Genomic DNA, 18592 nt, shown 5'->3' with positions numbered 1-18592 from the left:
ACCGTGAGTGGGTTGGAAGGCAGGTGCAAGACGGAAGGAGCAGAGGAAAGAGCGAGGGGACTCGGAGAGAAGAGAAGCAAACCAGATTCATTGACAAGATCAATAACATTGTTCGGTCCAGTGACAAGCATTGCCATGAAACAAGCATGGCCCAAAAAATAAGCTTATTAGCCACACTTGGACCACCAGAAATGGATCCTGACCGGAGACCCGCATTGCTCGGTTCTTGATTTACATCTTACACGACTGGAAACGGATCTGAATAGCACTGGAAATTTGATTTTCAAGTCCTCATCTAAGCCTGCGCACGAGCGACCCTAACGCTTCTGAGAGCTAAGAAGCCCTCTCAGCGCATCGGTCTCTCCCTCCAGCTTCGACACCCGCAGCTTTAACTCGTCCCGTTCCCGTCGCACGCTTGCTAACTCATCTTCAAGAGTCTTCATCCGGTCAACGCGCCTCTGCCTGCATCTCCGGGCGGCGAGGGTGTTCAACCGACGTTTCTCGACACGAGAAGAATCCACCGGGTGCAATGCCTCGTCACCCTGAGAGGTGGCAGGGCTGGATAAAGCGGTAGTGGCTGATTTTGGAAGTTGAGAGACAGGAGATGGGTGTGAGGGGCTATCTTGAAGGACATTAGACACGGCATGGTTCAAACGAGCAGACCTATCATACCTTGCGAGTGTGTCGAACCGGGATGGTAGGAAGATGACATCAAGCTCTGACTCTCGGGATCGGAGACCGAAGCAAGATCAGGCATGAAGGCGTCGTCGGGACCAAGAACGGGCCAGTCGACAGGATAAGGCGGTGGATGGGGGTTGAAAGAAAAAACGTTCCAGTCGCCATCAGTAAAGGAAGAAAGTTCCGACTCCGTCCAGGGTTCCGACTCTGGTAAAACGGTATCATCAAACCCAGCCGAAGTAACAGCAGCATAGTCGAACTCCAATGGCGCCAGCGAAGAAGAAGAAGCAGAAGAACACGCAGAAGCAGACATAAAATGGTGATTAAGGTCATGATGCCAGGGAGACAAGGAGGACCGCTCCGTGAGCCTATGGTGGATTGTTTGGTGACTCGAGCTGGGCAGGTTGGAAGAAGACGGTCGACTGGCGAACCGCCGCGGCGCTGCTACAGGTGCTGGCGGCCATGACTGGATTTCTTGGGACGGGCCTTGGCAGACCCGTGGATGATCTTCTGTTTTAGAACAAGATGGAAGCAAACCGGGACGGCAAGTGGCAGTTCGACTCTGTCACAACGACGAGTCGTGTCCTGAGGAAGAAGACGAAAAGGAGGGCAGCCTGGGGTTGCTTTAAGTAGACACCTGAGACACCTGCGGATGGCCCTAGATTCACTGCGCCCCCGCGGATCCGGCGTGATTGGTGGTCCCCCCGGTGCGCGGCCCACTCGAATCGCCATCGCTGCAACCTGAGAGGCCGAAGAGTGAAAAGCACTCAGCGTGACTCATTTTAGCGTGCTCCACCATCTCATCGCACCATTGGAACCAAATGATTGTGGCCGTTATCTTGATAAGACGACCGGATACAACATACCCCGAACGGAACTACTACGCCTGGCCCGTGATTCTACAACCGTGGCCCCTTATATCTTCAGGATCAGGACTAGTGGTGATCCCCATGCTGGAAATTCGAAGGGCAATTAATCTCTATTCAGATCGGACGCCGCGCTCGGCGAATCATCGTGATTGTCTCTTGGCCAGGGTTACTATAATCGACGAACCCAAACTTTGCGTACAAGCTAGCGCCGTCCTTGCTGGCACTCACATACATGTCAGCGCCTTCGACGTCGGCCAGATCACATCCCCATTGAACAAGCCTAGAAGCAGCCCCTCGCCGTTGATAATCGGGGTGTGTAGCAACCAGATCCAAAACTTCACCCCCATGAATGATTAGTACAACTACCGGATGCAGCAATCGCGTAGGCAAACATACAGATGTGTTTTTGGTCACCTATAACACGCTTCCTACTGCTCTCCCCTCTATCCACAAAGGCCTGGCAATCCTCCTTGGGCATATCGTCATTCCACGGCGGATAGCGTGGTCCACGTTCTTCGGGCGTAGACCAGTCCAATTTTGCATAGGCGGCTATTCGCGGTTGGCCGTTGGCGTCTTTGGATCCGGGGTCAACCATTTGTACATAGCGCTGGAACGGTCGCCGAAGTAAATCATCGCGGATCGCATCTTCCAGCCACTTCCGCACTCCAGGGGTATTAGGAAACAGTCGTCGGGAATGAGGGTCTGAAAATGCCGCGAACCAAAGGTTCATGAGGGCCGAACTACCCTCGGGGGGCACGAGTTCTAGTTTCAGCGGACTTGAAGCTGCCATTTAAAACACGGAACAAAGCCAAGTCCAGCAGTTTCGAATTCTCCTACGACTTGATTCCCGCCAGTCCCAGACCGCTTCTTAGAATGAACTTGGTATTTTATAATACGGCTGCGAGACGTCAATGCCTGTATTTTACATAAAGCTGCTATGGTACGCTCGCTATTCTGTGTTGTCTTCCTCGAATGGTAGATCAACGTGGTCGATCCAGAAGAGAGTGCTAGAGACCATTTTCGGCACGCAGGCTGGAAGATTGAAGAAGTCTCAGAAAGTTGCTAGGTCTCAATTAAGGAGAAGTTTCTCATAAACACTCAAAGCGTAACGTCTAGTCATTGGAAATATCGAAGGATTGGCCCTTCGCAGGGCGTAATATTATGTCGTAGTAAGACGACCAGCTTTGGCCATGCTCGTTGTTGATTCCCACGGAAGGATTGTAGCAAACTTCTTCAGACCGATAGTGCCTAACCGTAGTCCATGGATCTGGCCCACGGAGACTACCATATTTTACATTCTACACCATAAAATTACGTATGCGTCATCGCAAGAATATATTTGCGATTTGATGTTGAATGTCTGCGGGGGTTTATATGTATAGGAAGATGAAATGCGCAGCGCGAATGCGCCCGAGGGTATAGAAACGATCATACTATGTATTTGCAGTGCATTGCAGAGCCGACGATGTGCACACTATCATACACACAAACAGTTCCTTCGACACATCTCCCACCTGGAAAACAAGCATTGCCAGCTAGAAACGAGACAAGTCAGATATGATGACTTCGGATCCAAAGAGTATGAAAAGAATTAGCCTTACGTCCTATATGCCCTCTCTTCTCCATCCCCAGAGGCGAGCCCAAACAGGTCATTGTGAGCATCGCAAAGGTCAAGAAACTAGCGTAGAGCTTCATTTCGTTGCATTTGAAATAAAGTGGAAACGAGTCTTTCACATATCGCAGGCAATAGAAAGGAAGCGTAGATAGAAGAAGTATTTAACTAGAAGCAAGCAGAACGCTGGCCTCTGCAATGGCTCCAGAGAAAAGATTTGGGTCCCTAGATCATAATATGTACCCTTTCGTATCATTAGAGTTTATTTCAGTCGAACACTCCTTGATCCTTTGGGCAAGCCAAAAAAGGGCCAAGAAGGGTCCAAAAAAGGGCCATAACAAGAAAGTCGCGATCGCGCCCCAACACGTCAACTCTTCATCTCAACTACCCACCATGCTACGAACACGCAATCGTTTCTCGTGCAATTTGATTGAGCAAGAGAGGCGTAGCTTATTAGCGATTCAGATCATTAAAAGTTCTGCAACCCCGCACTTAACATTTACTCTCTCGAATACGTGTATTGTACGGCTTGTTCTTCCACTAGACTTCAGTTTTCATTCCCACAGAATTATTTAATATTACCATTATGATCAATTACAACCCCAAACTTTCCTATGTTCCTATGTCAAAGCAGGTTGTTGCTACATTAATTCATGAATAGGGACAGCTTTCTTCACGTCCTCCACCCAGCGCTGAATGCCCTCATACAAACCGTCGAGCGTTATCCAGCTTTTTGCTCTTCCTGATAAAGAATTCTGAGTCTTGATCCTTCTAGACCTGCTCAAATTCAAGACCGTTTTCGAGCACTCACCTCACAGATTTGTCGAAATCCAGCCTTGAGGGTGTATTCGGTGACCTTGGACACTTGCCACTCACCGTACTTCTTCACAGTTACATCCCCAGGACCAGAAATGGCAGAGCGAGTTTGGCGCGAGTATATATGCACCACCACAGTCTTCAGCAATTATTATAATGTGCCATCCTGGAGTGATGGCGACTTTCGGATATCTCCCTGGACGTGCAACCGAGGTCCTTATGGCTCCGTTAAACACAGATAATATTTGTAGTCCCGAAGCACATGTCCTCTACTGGTATAGCACCCTCAGCGCTCGGCGTAGTCGTTAGAAGTCTTAAACGTTTCCTCAAACAGGGGACAGGACACAGCTTCGGCGCCATCGAGCTGCTTCTGCCTGTTCATCCCATTCATGATGGCACAGCATGTCGCCAAAACTGCTCGTGGGACCATGGTATCAAATTTTTTGAGTACGTAGTATCTCATGTAGCTTTTCGTCCGGCAGCGGCTCTATGTTGTTGAATTTAGTGGCGGAATCGTTACGCACGACTACAATTAGCTATTGATATATCTTAATTTAACTGATAGCAAGCTTTTTTTCGAAAAAGATTTTTCGTGCGCAGTTCCATTCTGAATTAGCTGGGTTAAATTCCAAATTGAGCCCCCCAGTCAAGGACGAAATCTGAATATGTGGTCAGGTCGTATGAATCTACTGTGATCCATGTCTTATACTTACTGATTTATACAGTGCGGGGAAGAGAGTAGACATGCCAAGAGACGGCATGTTTCCGCAGTTTACCCTGGATTCCGGCAATTCGATCGATAGCAACTTTTAGCGGCCGAGGCTTACCCTGATATGGAGCTGCGGGGAGACAGGTTCACTCTGGTCTGAATCTCAATGTAGGACAACCGCTTGACAGACTGGTTTGAGTCTAGCTTTTTCACCCCTGGCGTTGACTATACTTAGCTCGACCTCTCTCTGATCCGAGAGTAAACCAAAAGTGAAGGAAATTAATTCCTTAGCTACCATGCGAGCTGTTAGATTCCACGGACGAGAGGATATCCGTGTCGATGAGATTGAGGAGCCGGTGTGCGGCAGCGGTCAGGTCAAGGTATCCCAGATTTTATTCGTCTCAAGTTCGTATGCCAAGCTTGAGATTCATCACTGACATTGACGATTAAAAAGATCCAGCCTGCCTTTATAGGAATATGCGGCAGTGGTTGGTCATCTCTCAACATTGAAGCGAGCATCTCTAATCCAAGACAGATCTCCATGAGTTTCTCGCGGGACCAATGGCCGTGCCGGTTCATCCGCACCCCGTCACTGGTGCAAAGCTCCCCACCACTCTAGGCCATGAATTCAGCGGAATCATTGAAGAAGTCGGTTTCGGAGTGACCGGGCTGAAAGTTGGTGACAAAGTCGCTGTTAAGCCTAACCTGAGCGATGGGACTTGTCCGAGATGCCAGATTGGCAGAATAAACTGTTGCGATAGTTTGGGCTTCATTGGGTATAGCAGTAGGCGACCTGTGACTGTGTTCTCTAGGAATTCTTTATGTTAACTATATGCAGGTGATGCTGGTGGTCTCGCAGACCATGTAGTTGTGGACAAGAAACATGCAATTCTCTTACCGGAGTCTATCCCTCTGGATATTGGAGGTAAGACCACTTCATACATTTATAAATCAATGTCCTAATCCAAATACTATAGCTTTGGTTGAACCTCTCGCTGTAGCCTGGCACGCAGTCAGCCGCAGTTCCATTCAAGATACAGACGCCGTGCTAGTGATTGGAGCAGGGCCCATCGGTCTGGCTATTGTCCAGGTACTAAAGGCACGCGGTATCAAAAACATCATCGTCGCAGAAGTATCCGAGCGACGACGTCTATTTGCCCAAACCCTTGGTGCCACAACCATCCTAAACCCCACTGAAGTGGACGTGGTCGCGCAGGTTCGTGCCCTAACTGGCGATGCAAATGGGGCAGACATTGCCTTTGAATGTTCTGGCGTACAAGCAGGGCTGGACACCGCCATGGCTAGTATTCGAGTGCGCGGGACTACGGTTATCGTGTCATTGTGGGAAAAGAAGCCCGTCATCGATGCATTCGCTGTCGTCCTGTTTGAGAAGCATGTCACTGGAGCCGCGGTGTACGATGACGCAGATTTTCATGCTGTAATTAAGGCAGTTGCTTCGGGTACGCCAATCTCTCTTGAGATAGATCAATTTCACTAATATGTTGTGAGTCGCAGGCGAAATTAAACCGGCGCCAATGATCACCAGCAAAATCAGCATGCACGAAGTGGTCGAGAAAGGGTTCCGGGCCCTCATCAATGAGAAGGACAAGCATGTCAAGATCTTAATCGATATTAACGCATGAGGCCTCTCTCTTTAGCAAATTCAATTTAATTCTCCGCTGTCTGTGACATCACTTAAGCTTAGAAGCACTTAGGAACAGTCAGAGGATTTCTACGGAGTAAGTAGATCCTCAATCCCTATAACCGCCCCCAAGTCAGACCCCCACCCGCTGCGTGAGTTCCACGTGGGGGCGAGTACATGATTGAAACAAAGTCGATCAATCAGGTGACATGGTAGGGTCTACGACCCATTTGTTTTTCGGATTGTTCGGTCATCGCCCCATGTTGTGCGACCCCCAGTGGGGTTAGCCACCCCTCTTCCTGTAGGATTTGTACGTATTTGGTCCGAGCTGGTACATATGATGAGCATTTACTATTTATAGCTACAACCACTACAGTGCAGTACCTGAGCCCCTTCATTATGGCTACACTCGAGCATCAGAGGCTTATCAAAAGAGTCCCAAACTTCGCTGTTCAGGAAGCTCGGGTTGTCCCGATAAGAACAAATGATCGTGTCTTTACACAATAGTGGTGGTCATCAGCGATGATCGTGGTAAATGAGACTACAAATGAACATACAGCTCCGTAGACGCAGAGCGTACTAAGACTGCTCAAAGGTCGGCTGAAACACACCTCAAGCCCCCAAGTACTATCTAGCTGCCTGATGGTCATGACTCGTGCGCAACTTCCTGGTAAGGGATCCTGCCGGGACAGGTGGCGATGCGGCTAAAATTAAGTTGGTTCAAGCGCTATAGCGCTACGTACAGCGGTATTTCCAATTCTCCTTGTCCACTCTCGTTGTGCCTGTTAATTATGATCTACACCTAGGGCCGCTGAGATAAAGACAACCCAAGGTTCGAGCACTATCGTCTTTCGAGAAAGGTGGTATCGGTACCCTTCTCAAAATACTTTCTAGTTAAACCATTGATCCTCTCGGACAAAATATGTTGCTTAAGTGTTTCTAGATAGATCATCACCGCAGATGCAGTTAGGCTAAGGAAAGTTACACGTCGCGTATTCCTTTCAGAGCATTCACATAGCCGCCCTGTACGTAGATAGTTACCCAGCTTCTCTCTCCGGTAATTACTGCAGGGGTGGGTCTTGGCCCGTTTCTTCTGTAGATTGATCGTCTTCAGGAGTCCTCTATTGTTGGATCCTTTCTGTTGGTATCTTCCCTGTCGATCTACTCAGTGTCAGTCCCAATTGCCACTTTATTGATCTGCAGAGAGAATTGGCAATACTGCTGCTGTCTTTTGTATTAGATAATGAAATATTCATATTTAAAAGGTTCCATGTGCCACAGTTTCTTGATTCAATTCCCCTTCCATTCTGATCGAGCAAAAATCAAGTTTGCTCTGTTGTTCTCTTGAAGTTTTCTGTCCCAAACACGAAATTGACGGTTTCGTCACAATGCACCACATGGGAGGCATCCTGAACTTTCTCTTGGTCGCTTGTCTGTTCCTGGCTGGTCCATCGACTGCGGTTCCCCATGAGAGAAAAAGCGAGTCCTCCCACTCGCTAGCTAAAAGAGCGAGTAGAGCCCAAGACCTTCAGATGGAATATAGGGGTATCTATTTTGAGGAAGCAGCTGCTCAATGCAGTGATACCGAGTTCAATATCTTGGTCGAGACTCTAAAAGCAGTTATCCCTTTTATGGAGCAGGATAAGGACGACATCTATCATACCCCAGGATGGAATCGATTTTTCGTCCAGAACCAAGAAATCGGAGGAAACGATGACACACACAAGAACTGGGAGGTTGGTTTATCAGTACACTTCCCGGATATTATGCGAGGCTAATAGGATGTTCTCTAAAAGCATCCTCAATTCCGTGACATGTACATGGGGATAATAGGTGAGTCCTATATCTGAAGTATTCTCTAACTTTCTTTTACAACGGATATTGACTCATGTAGACAATTTCAATCGGGTTATAAATTTTCCCACAAAAGGGCGATCGGGTTGGCAAAGCATGGAGCAACGAAAAAGGATCACATTGACATGTAAATGGCACGATATGAAGAATTCTGACGGAGATAGATGCAAGAAGCAGGGGGTGTAAGTATGATTATACTCCAGGTGGTGCAGATTACTGATGTTCTTAGGACCGCTACCACTTATAGTAATGGTCTTACTGGCAGGGGTATGTACAGCGTGCTTCAAAGTTTTTCTATCCTACCTACTCTGACTGCCCTGATTTAGGGTCGGTTATTATCTTCTGTCCGAGGTTCTTCGATGACTGGGCGGTGTCATCTCTGAGCAAACTTGAGCAAACTCATTACCCTGAATACGCCGTGCGGTATTTGACGTCAAGGGAGCATGTTATGGCGCACGAATTTTTCCATGCACAAAGTGCTACGGGAATTTCACCTTACAGTAAGTTCTCAATTTGGTCACTACTGTATGTCTGCTAATATAAAGCATAGTCGATGATCAGAAAGCTAACATCCCTGGCGAACACCCGCCTTGGAAGCCCAGTGGGGAGATAGTATGTGTTCTATCCTTCTTTTCTCTGGTTCTAAAGTATAACTAATAAATGATTTCCTAGGATGTTTACGGCGCTATACCGTGTGCAAAATTTGCTTGGCTTTTTTTCGCACCAGATCGTAAATCCAAAAAGCTTCAGATCAATTGGAAGGTTCAGTTAAGTGGTGTGTGATCGACTACTAGCACCAAGTATACCCTCTTGGTTCTCATGCTAACTTTTGGCTTAGCGGATAACCATGCATGGCTATTTACCTTCAATTGGTTCAATAAAAAATTCAACTGGGGGTCAACCGGAAAATATGAATGGGCTCGCCGAGAACTAAAGCGCGATGACGACCCAGACTCTTTCGGACCGGGATCGGCGAACGTGACCAACGCAACTATGCTTGCCTATGACTGGGAAGGTACTGCCGCAGTGGAAGCTGATAGTTTAACACTACATTCCGTTCCACATCCCAACTGCCATCAAGTTGGCAAAGACCCAATGGATGTGGTATGCGAGTACATGGAAGATCCAAACTCTTATGGCAACTCGACCAGTACACCTTCCAGCCCTTCCAGCACGCCTCTGATGCCTTCAAAAACTTCGTCTTCTTCTATAGCACCAACTTGCAGTGCTCGCAGTGAATGTGCTTCATACTGTGGATCGGAGAATTATGCGTGTTGGAATTTACGTTGCGAATGTGCGCCTCGGACATCTACACCCGCTCCTTCTTCTACAGCACCATCGTGCACCGCTTCAAGTGATTGCTCTGCGTACTGTGGATCTGAAGCCCCTTCGTGTTTTGATGGATCCTGTTTCTGTGATTCTTTGGCCAGTACCATCACTCCCACATATTGATCTCGACATCCACAGATTGGGTCATACTTCCCACGAGCTCTTGAAAAGCGGAAAACTTCCAGTGGCCGGTTATTTCAATAGCTACTACCCATAGTGAAGTTTGAATTTTGTCTGGCCGTATGATCGGAAGGGTATCCAATTTTCTTTCTTCTTTCATTTCAATCAAGTCGAGAAATCTGGGGGAAACTCATGTTCTTCTTTATGAGATGCATCTTCAGGACTTGACAGAACATCGTTTTATTGCGGCACACTTGTAAATAGAAAGAATATTAGAATTGAAGAGAATACATGTTAACAGGGGATGGTTGTGAGGACCAACTCAAAAAGTTTCGACAGCGCATTTCATGAGCTCTTAAGTGAAGCTGGACTACGTGCATCCATTCCTTTGTACTCTAAAAATGCACGGTACGTACGGAGTAAGTGGATCCGGGTCGCTCAGTGAGCGAGCGAGCCTATGTGATTTTATAATGGTCAGTGATCGAGTCTCGCAAGCAAAAAGCGGCGAGGGGGTGGGCACTAAACGGAAAGACGAACTGTATGGATGTACCCCATCTGTATATGATCCATCACGCATGAGTAGTCAACCCCTTGGATCGATATTTTCCACGAATACAGATCACCTTAAGGGTATTCGGTGGGCCTTCGGCCATCCTACTCGTCTCCAATGTCAATGTCGATCGATCATGAAGAAAACCAGTCTCATCGTTAGCCTTGCTGGCTTCGAGATGTGAATATTCTGGTTGATCCATTGGTCCCGCCTTACCGTGTCAAAAGTTATTCAGCGAATGTTCTAATGAGTTGGCTCATTCTTTTTTCTTTTTGAATTTCTTTTTGAGTTTCTTTTCTTAAGATACGCTGCTACAGGTCACTTGAACTCAATCCTTCCCCTGGGTTTTCATTCGTCGCTCCGGAATATTGGCTCGGTCGATCATCTTTGAGTTCGAGGATGCATTGAAGGGCCTGTGGAAAGCCCCTGCCGTTAGAAAAAATACTGTGTTTTCGGTGTTTCTTTCTGATGGACCTTCTCTACCCGTGATGCGTTTCTAATTTATCTGGCGTCAACCACGTCGACACCCAATCCCCAGTAAGGTTGGTTGACGACAACTGAATGCAATGGGAACGCCACTTGCAGGAACGGTCATCATCACAGGAGGGAACGGGCGACTGGGTTCTGAGATAGCGATTGCCATTGCGAAAAAGCATCCCTTTGCTCACCTTCTATTGACAGCCCGAGATATCCAGGCCGAGGATGTGCGCAAGGTGACGAGCAGAATCCGTCTGATCGGGCCCAGGTCAGTGGAAGTGGTGCGACTCGACTTGGCCGACCTGGACTGCGTATGTGGGTTTGCGAAAAGCACCGTCGACCGAGTCCGACTCAAAGTGATCCCACCGGTGGTAGACCTGATCCATTCCGCAGCCATAGCGTCCTATGTCGTCGACGGTGTCACCAAAGATGGCCATGACCCAGTCTATCAAACCAACTGCATCGCGCCGTTCTTGCTCACCATCGGCTTGCTGGAGGCATTCCAGGCTGGGGACGGGTCCTTCGGGGGAGCCAAGGTGATCAATATCGGGTGCTCTGCGGCATCCAGAGGGCAATTGGATTACTTCGACCGTGACCACCGCCGCGGGCGTCCACCGGGGACTCCATTGAGTGCCAAGGAGGGACGTGTTCGCTTTGCCAGCAGCAAGTTAATAGCCAGCATCGCCATGTATGCGCTGCGACGGAGTTTGGTCTGGGTTAGTAGTATGAGCTATGTGAGACACATAGAAAGCACGCTGACTGTTCTTCTAGACCGGCAACATCTCGCTGGACATCTTCACGCTGGATCCGGGAGGAATGTCGGGTCCCAGTCGGCTCAGGGCCGCTGCGCCCTGGTCGGTCCGAGTCGCGCATCAGACTCGGTCTGGACTGCGACCGATCCTGCGTCTGGTATCCCGAAGCGCGACCAACAAAGCCAGTGTTCCGGGCAAGGCGATCGCCAAAGTAGCATTCCACCGAGACACTGTGGGGAACTGGCGTAGGGAACGGTACTATATCTTGGAGAGTGAGTTTGAGGCCGCATCCGTCGTGCCGGCCCTGCGCCATGGGGCACAGATGGGCAGTTTGCTGGTGTCGATGATGCGACAGGTGGAGAGCAGTCAGTATCATTGTTCTGATCATAATCATCATAATTGTCGGTAGTCATTACATAGGATTGTCTGCCCCTGAGAATCAAATGTTGCATCCGGCCGCAAGCGGCAGCCCCCGGATTCGGCCAGACGAAACACCGTTGTCGATCCATCTGTCACTTTCTTACTATCTTCCTCCCACCCCAATTCTTCATGATTCCCTTCTTTCCATCTTTTGCTCTGCTCGATCCTTAATCAGAATCCATCCCCTTTTATCCCTACATTCCTCACCCTGCCATGTTCCTCAGCCACCGCCTAAATCGCTGAGCTGAGGTAGATCATCCGCAGCGTGGCCTCGCCCTGTTGACCCGGGCGGAACAACGGCCGCTTGCCTGCCCATTGATTGCTTGCTCCGGTCGGCTCATGCTGTGGCAGATATGAATAGACACCACGCCTATTCCAAGGGCTATCCCGCCCACTCTCGCGGGGACGCCTTCTCCCCTTCGCCCAGCCGGTATGTCGTCTGCCTGCTGGCAGCTCTCCAGAAAAGCTGCCACTCGCTGCCAAATGGGGCTGCGCAGATCCCATCCATAGCAATGGCAATTTACGCGTACAATTAATCGGATTCGCGCTAACATGGATTGTTGCTAGCTTCCAACCTCGCTCCCACCCCGCCCTCCGCCGCCGTCGCCAACTCTTCCAACGACTTTGTCTCCTCGGAGGCATCACCTTCCTCATCACAATCCTGATCTTCCCTTCCTGGCGTGCCGCGGTTCTTCCGACCCTATCGCTCGGCTTCTTCTCCTCCTTCGAAGACTTACAACTCGAGACGGTGCGCTACTATGACCTGTCGAAGGTGCAGGGAACCGAGATGGGATGGGAACGAGGGGAGCGAGTTCTCATGTGCACACCGCTGCGCGATGCCTCGTCGCACCTGCCCATGTTCTTCTCGCATCTCCGCAACCTGACCTATCCTCACAATCTCATCGACCTCGCATTTCTGGTGTCGGACTCGCGCGATGACACCCTCGGCATGCTGTCCAGCATGCTCCAGGAAATCCAGAATGACCCAGACCCGAAGATGAGCTTTGGAGAGATCTCAGTGATACAAAAGGATTTCGGGCAGAAGGTGCAGCAGGATGTGGAGAGCCGGCACGGCTTCGAGGCGCAGGCCAGTCGGCGAAAGTTGATGGCCCAGGCCCGGAATTGGTTGTTGAATGCAACGCTTCGTCCGACTCACAGCTGGGTCTACTGGCGAGACGCGGATGTAGAGACGGCTCCCTGTACCATCATCGAGGACTTGATGCGGCACAACAAGGACGTCATTGTACCAAGTGAGTGGTGCCCTTAATCTTGACTTAAGCCTGGCTAACTGTCTGTCCAGATGTTTGGCGTCCGCTCCCGGATTGGTTGGGTGGAGAACAGCCGTATGATCTGAACTCGTGGCAAGAATCGGAGACGGCATTGGCCCTGGCGGAAACCCTCGATGAAGACGCGGTCATTGTAGAGGGATACGCCGAGTATGCGACCTGGCGGCCTCATCTTGCCTACCTCCGCGACCCTTATGGCGACCCGGACATGGAGCTGGAGCTGGACGGAATTGGCGGTGTCAGCATTCTGGCCAAAGCCAGGGTGTTCCGTGCAGGCGTCCACTTCCCAGCGTTCAGCTTCGAAAGGCATGCGGAGACCGAAGGATTCGGCAAGGTAAGCTTCCCTTTATTCTCGTGCACCATAAATACTAATTATGTCTTCCTTCAGATGGCCAAACGAATGGGCTTTTCAGTGATCGGACTACCACACTATACGATCTGGCATCTATATGAGCCCAGTGTGGACGATCTGCGCCGCATGGAGGAGATGGAACTGGAACGACAGGCCCGTGAGCGTGAAGAACAGGAGCGCACCCAGAAAAAGGAGAGTGGGCAGTCCAAGGCACAGGATGCGGCGGACACTGTCTATGTTTACAGCGAATCCGGCAAAGATTCCAAGGAGGGCATGGCTGCGCAGCCTGCACAATACGTTGAAAAGGGTGATTCCAATGGCCAGGCCAGGCGCTAATTGCATCTTCTTTTGGGTTGAGGCCATCTTAAATTTTCCCAGCTGGCTGGACTGCTTTGCACTCCCACCACCCTTGGTCAGTTCACCGGCTCCGAGATTGGACCAGTCTTGACAAGGTGGCTACAGTGTGTACTCTTCGTTTCTTCTCTTGTATATGTTCATTGTTTTCTCGTGAGTGTTCTTTTGGTTTCTTCTCATGGTGTATCACTGCATAGAGGAAAGGCGCAAGGTTGGAGCAGACAAAAGGTCTTTTCTTTCGTTTTGGTTCAATCTAATCATTCATTGCGGCGAATTTCATCGTACCGTGTTTTCTCTTTTCGTTAATGGATTTCAGTTACATACTTCGGCCCCCACATGTAGTTTGTCAAGTCCACTGGGACCCATCCTGCCGTATTGCGGATCGTAAACAACAGAATCCCTCTCAGTCTAGCGAAGCACCGGGCGATACAAATGAATTACCATAACCCTAGTGGTGAATACAGCTCGTGCTAAATGACGTAGTACTCGTTATCCAATTGTGTAGTAACTATTATTATGAATGTTATTAAATCACGTTTATGAACTAACTATTTAACTGATTCAGATCCTGTTCTTCTCTCCAATTCGCGTATGTATGTGCGCAGGGCATTCGAGCACCTTGGGCTCTCCCTCGATTTCTGTGACATATCATCTAGATCATTATGTCTGCTGTGACATTCAACTAATAGAGCTGGCGCGAACTTGCTCGACAATTACCCTATCGTTAGACTTATATAGTGAGAACCCTAAAATTATGTCAAGGGTCTACTGTCCACTGGATGGCCCCTGACTTTGAGTACTGCGAAGAGGTGAGTCCTCGAGTTGGCGAGCTTCTCGGGTCACCAGGGGGAAGAATATGGCGGGAATCCTTCAAAGACGCTTACGCTTTCCGAACTCCAAATTGACCATAAGTTGTTTCATAATCACTGTGGATAGCGCTACAAACAACGAATGTCTGAGCTCTATGTTAATCTCAAGGAAAGCATAGCTCAAAAGACCCGACTGTTTAAGGTACAGACCGTATTTGATGCTGTAGTACCTGTTGAGCCATTAAGCGCTGGTCTGTGCGCACGCGTACCGCGTCTGCCTCGTTTGGCCTCATTTTTCTTCCGCGACACAGCATTATTGGTGCCTCCAACATGTCGACACAGGACTCGAGGAGCGTGCTCTTCACGCACACCCACCCCCAGCAGGGTTTTCGATTGCTAGAACTCCCTCCGGACCTGGAGGAACTGCTGTCTTCCAAAGATGCCCCCGTGTAAGTCGACCGTTGATGCCAGGCTTCACATTCTCTGCCTTCTGGCTCTGCAATGCGCAGAGAGTCAACCGCACACTATGAACGAGCCCTTCGACTAACCTAACCCCAGACTTGAGCTCAAATCCCCCTCCGCCGCGCTTGCCCAAGCAGTCACCACCGACCCCAATGCCCGCGAATACGTGAACATCTGCACCCCGACAAAAACCTACCGCATCCGCCAAGTCCAGTCTTCCAATTCATTGCACATCCTCCGCCCAAGTCTCGGGCACATCTCACGAGCAGACATCAAAGTCATCGAAGAAGAAGCCGGCGAGAGCGGCGCCCTGAACCTGCCCGACGAGGCCGTGACATCTATCGCGAAATGCGGGTCAACGCTAGAATTGCACACCCCTCCGGAGGGGTTCTCGGAACGTCCATTCTTAGAGAAAATGCTGCGTCTGTATGATCGGCGGAGTGAGGATACCGAGGATGGTGATGGTGATCTTGAAATGGGAGATGCGTCGCGCGCGACAGCTAGCTTGGGGCCCAAGGAGATGAGGGAGCACGTATGTGCTGATATCCCCGTGTCTACAGCACAGTGTGATGAGGGCTGGACGGAGCTCTGTGCATTCGTACATGGGAAGCAACAGCTGGCGGGCTGGAGACCCTCGGCTAGAGCGCGGTTGAATGTGTGGAAGCGCTTGATGGAGGGCGCGGTCTTGCAAGGCATCAATCTGGAGAAACAATTTCTTGTGGGGGATTTGTGGAAGTCCGTTCTTGACGACGATGAGACGTCGGAACCGCCATTCCCCCGGGCTCTTCTTGAAGCGGTCGTGCGGAGACTCTGTGTGTCTGATGAACGACCACCACTGGCGGAGGAACTCAAGTGTGAGTCTTTTCATCGAGTATTAAATATATTGTGAGAGGCTGACCGCCGTATCTATTCTTCAGGGGCAAGCTTCGACAAAGTCGAGTGCACACAATGGGTTGGGGAGACATATCTAGCGGCTATAGCTCCGACAGCGTCTTCTGCCATTGGCAGAAGCGAATTTCTCCGCGCGTGGAAGGACTGCTTGCCCGAGACTTGGAGAGAGGAGGCTGTTTTGTCCCAACTGAGCGTGAGTCAATCTGCTCTTTTGAGCGGCATTCAAAGCTGATCATGTCTACAGGACGGTTCATACAAGAACCCGGATGCAACAAGTATACACTTCGTCGAAATTTCACAGCGACAGAAAACCAGCAAAGCTGCCGCTGCTGGATCGGCTCCAACGGCTAGTACCAAAACAACCCGAAACTGGCATGAGTTACTCAAAGCTCAAAAGAGCCGCTGACCGCAGGCCTTCGAGTTGGGGCTGTATCTATGACTTGATGAATATATGGCCATGCAAGCCTATCTCCTTCCCAGCCTCTGGTGCTTCCTTAAAGTGCGATGTTCTCAATCTCGCGACTCATTGAAAAGGATGAAAGCGCTCGTTCTAAACCCAGCGGCTCGAGGCACAATCCTCTAGACCCTGAAACAGGTTCACTGATATAGCTTTTCAGACTTACCATTCCCGCAGATCCTGATATGCGAGAGTTTGCAACCGAGTTCTTCGCCTTCCTAAGCTTGAAGCCGAAAGAGGGAGAGATGACAGTAGAGCCCAATCCGGTGCGAATCACGCTAGGCGGGCATTAGTGGATTGTCCCAACGGACTGGCACTCTGGGGTGGGGGAGAAGCATGCTATTGGAAAGATTAGCGTAGATCGGAACCACGAGTATATGCGTCCAGTGAGCATGGAAAAGTTGGTTTATCGTATCATATAGTATGTCTCTGCCTGAAAACAAATCGCATTTCAGTCATTAGCATCTTCTGAAAGCCTAACTTCATCTGTGCTATGAATCATTTACGTGCCTGATCTAGCCGAAGCCTATGCGCCCTCGCAAAAGCGGCGGAAGGAAAGGCCCCGACTTGCAGATACCTAGTCGCATATAGGGTGTATATATAAAAAGCAGTTCTGACCAACACTTGGATGTATATTGGCGTGAAAAGCAGAGCAGAAAAAGCCCGACAAAAAGAAATCAGCACCAAGTGTATTTCTCATTCAACATCCACTCCACATCCTTGCCCAACCCTTGCTCTGCACCAGTCCACCGTAAACTGGAAATACTGCTCTTTTCGCGATGCACAAGCTGGACATCCGGATCCAGCAGAGCGGCCGCTTTCTGCAGCAGGGGTGTAGGATTCCAGAACTCCACAGAACGCAGATTCCACTCCCGCGCCTCCCGCTGAGCCCGCCGCAAGATCGCGGCCATGGCGTGTACAATAACCTCTTCTTCCTTGGGGGATGTGGGATCATCGTACACCCACCGCAGAATATACAGAACGTTGGCAGAGGGATCGTCCCCGAAAACCCGATTCCACGCGCAGTATACGCGCGCCTGGTCGTCGCATGCGCCCTTGATGACTGGTGGAGCGTGGTTCGGGAGCATGGCCTCTGAGAAAAACTCCTCTCGCGCCCAGTGCCACACGAAGTGGTCGAAGTCGGGCATGATGGCAATCTTGGCACCTGGCTTTTTCTGCGATTCCACCCGCATCTGGTCGCGCAGCTTGGTAAGCACCTTGTCGTTGCAAATGTATGTATGCACATCCTCGGCAAAAAGGTCTCTCGTCTGTGCGCCTCCCGGTACACCGTTTGTGTGGCTGCCATCCGCAATCGGCTTCAGGGCCATATGCGAGGACATGTATGCCCGCCACCCAAACTGGGCGTAGAAGTTCTTCCCGATATCCGAGAAGAGGATCGTGAAGAGTGCCCGCTTGCGGGGCTCTTTTTCCATCTTCCACGTATCCAGCTGACGGCTCAGCTCCTCGAGCATACGCTTTGCGTAGCCCTTTCCCCGGAACTCCGGCCGGCAGTACACGCTGCCAATGCCATGGGTCGCCACGTCTTCCACTTGGCCGTCATACGCTAGCAGGGCCTTTTTGCGGTATGACTCGCATGAGCTGAGGATGGTGCGCTGACCCTCGGGCTGGGTGCGGTCGACGAGGATCCAGCACGTCAGCCCGTCGCGCGTCAGTCGCTGTGAGAAGAGATGGTCCTCGCGCGCAATGTACGTGTCCAGGTCTAGCGGGCCGGCCCATGCGACGCTGTTCAGCTTAAGGGAGGCGATGCGCTCTTCTGGTGTGGCGGGCACGAGAATCAGGTCCGGCGAGTCGCCTGGTGGGAGAGCGGTGACGTCCGCGGCAATCATGTTGGGGTATCTTTCGCGGTTGACGTTAAGAGCAAAAATGGTGGATGGTGTGGTGGTGTGAATAGATCAATCCTGAGGTCCCCCCACGGCCGTATGAATGCGAATTGAGCTCCCTGGATAGCCGTGGACCAATATTGCGGAAATGTATCAGTGGAGTGGCCAGGAAATGCCCTGGTTTAAGTATAGGTGTGGAAATAGCCGAAAGCGCCTAGGTTGTGTAGACAAGACAGAAAATTCCGGGGTCCAGAGGAGAGAGATAAACGATAACGCCTCGGTAATGGACCGATGTTGCGATCTACTTTCGGC

The 18592-nt window shown here is 50.3% G+C and overlaps 6 protein-coding genes across 6 annotated transcripts; 4 read left to right on the top strand and 2 right to left on the bottom strand.

The window, feature by feature from the left end:
• Positions 1-317: 317 nt before the first annotated feature.
• On the bottom strand, positions 318-2277 carry N7510_007680 (bZIP transcription factor JlbA/IDI-4; the record flags this gene model as incomplete). The annotated part of the gene is made up of 3 exons (XM_056979605.1): positions 318-718; positions 1673-1882; positions 1962-2277. 3 exons carry the CDS (start codon positions 2275-2277, stop codon positions 318-320), a joined length of 927 nt encoding a protein of 308 aa, XP_056832648.1.
• A 2703-nt stretch (positions 2278-4980) lies between these two features.
• On the top strand, positions 4981-6327 carry N7510_007679 (2,3-butanediol dehydrogenase; the record flags this gene model as incomplete). The annotated part of the gene is made up of 5 exons (XM_056979604.1): positions 4981-5089; positions 5220-5468; positions 5523-5609; positions 5662-6144; positions 6200-6327. 5 exons carry the CDS (start codon positions 4981-4983, stop codon positions 6325-6327), a joined length of 1056 nt encoding a protein of 351 aa, XP_056832647.1.
• Positions 6328-7714: 1387 nt separating this feature from the next.
• Positions 7715-9418, top strand: N7510_007678 (uncharacterized protein; the record flags this gene model as incomplete). The annotated part of the gene is made up of 9 exons (XM_056979603.1): positions 7715-8062; positions 8123-8159; positions 8221-8362; positions 8410-8447; positions 8507-8680; positions 8731-8792; positions 8853-8955; positions 9019-9284; positions 9332-9418. 9 exons carry the CDS (start codon positions 7715-7717, stop codon positions 9416-9418), a joined length of 1257 nt encoding a protein of 418 aa, XP_056832646.1.
• A 1327-nt stretch (positions 9419-10745) lies between these two features.
• Positions 10746-13802, top strand: N7510_007677 (uncharacterized protein; the record flags this gene model as incomplete). Its single annotated transcript, XM_056979602.1, has 6 exons — positions 10746-11372; positions 11428-11809; positions 12093-12258; positions 12396-13078; positions 13129-13448; positions 13503-13802. 6 exons carry the CDS (start codon positions 10746-10748, stop codon positions 13800-13802), a joined length of 2478 nt encoding a protein of 825 aa, XP_056832645.1.
• Positions 13803-14959: 1157 nt separating this feature from the next.
• Positions 14960-16388, top strand: N7510_007676 (putative sister chromatid cohesion protein Dcc1; the record flags this gene model as incomplete). Its single annotated transcript, XM_056979601.1, has 4 exons — positions 14960-15078; positions 15188-15945; positions 16009-16175; positions 16227-16388. The coding sequence occupies 4 exons, from the start codon at positions 14960-14962 to the stop codon at positions 16386-16388; spliced, it is 1206 nt and encodes a 401-aa protein (XP_056832644.1).
• A 728-nt stretch (positions 16389-17116) lies between these two features.
• N7510_007675 (uncharacterized protein) lies at positions 17117-18286 on the bottom strand (the record flags this gene model as incomplete). Its single annotated transcript, XM_056979600.1, has 1 exon — positions 17117-18286. The coding sequence occupies one exon, from the start codon at positions 18284-18286 to the stop codon at positions 17117-17119; it is 1170 nt and encodes a 389-aa protein (XP_056832643.1).
• Between the last annotated feature and the right edge of the window lie 306 nt (positions 18287-18592).

The sequence above is a fragment of the Penicillium lagena genome, assembly GCF_028827675.1.
Source record: "Penicillium lagena strain IBT 129212 chromosome Unknown utg000005l_segment0_segment0, whole genome shotgun sequence".
Lineage (NCBI taxonomy): Eukaryota > Fungi > Ascomycota > Eurotiomycetes > Eurotiales > Aspergillaceae > Penicillium > Penicillium lagena.
Note: the sequence above shows the minus strand (reverse complement) of the source record. Positions and strands in the feature narration are given on the sequence as shown.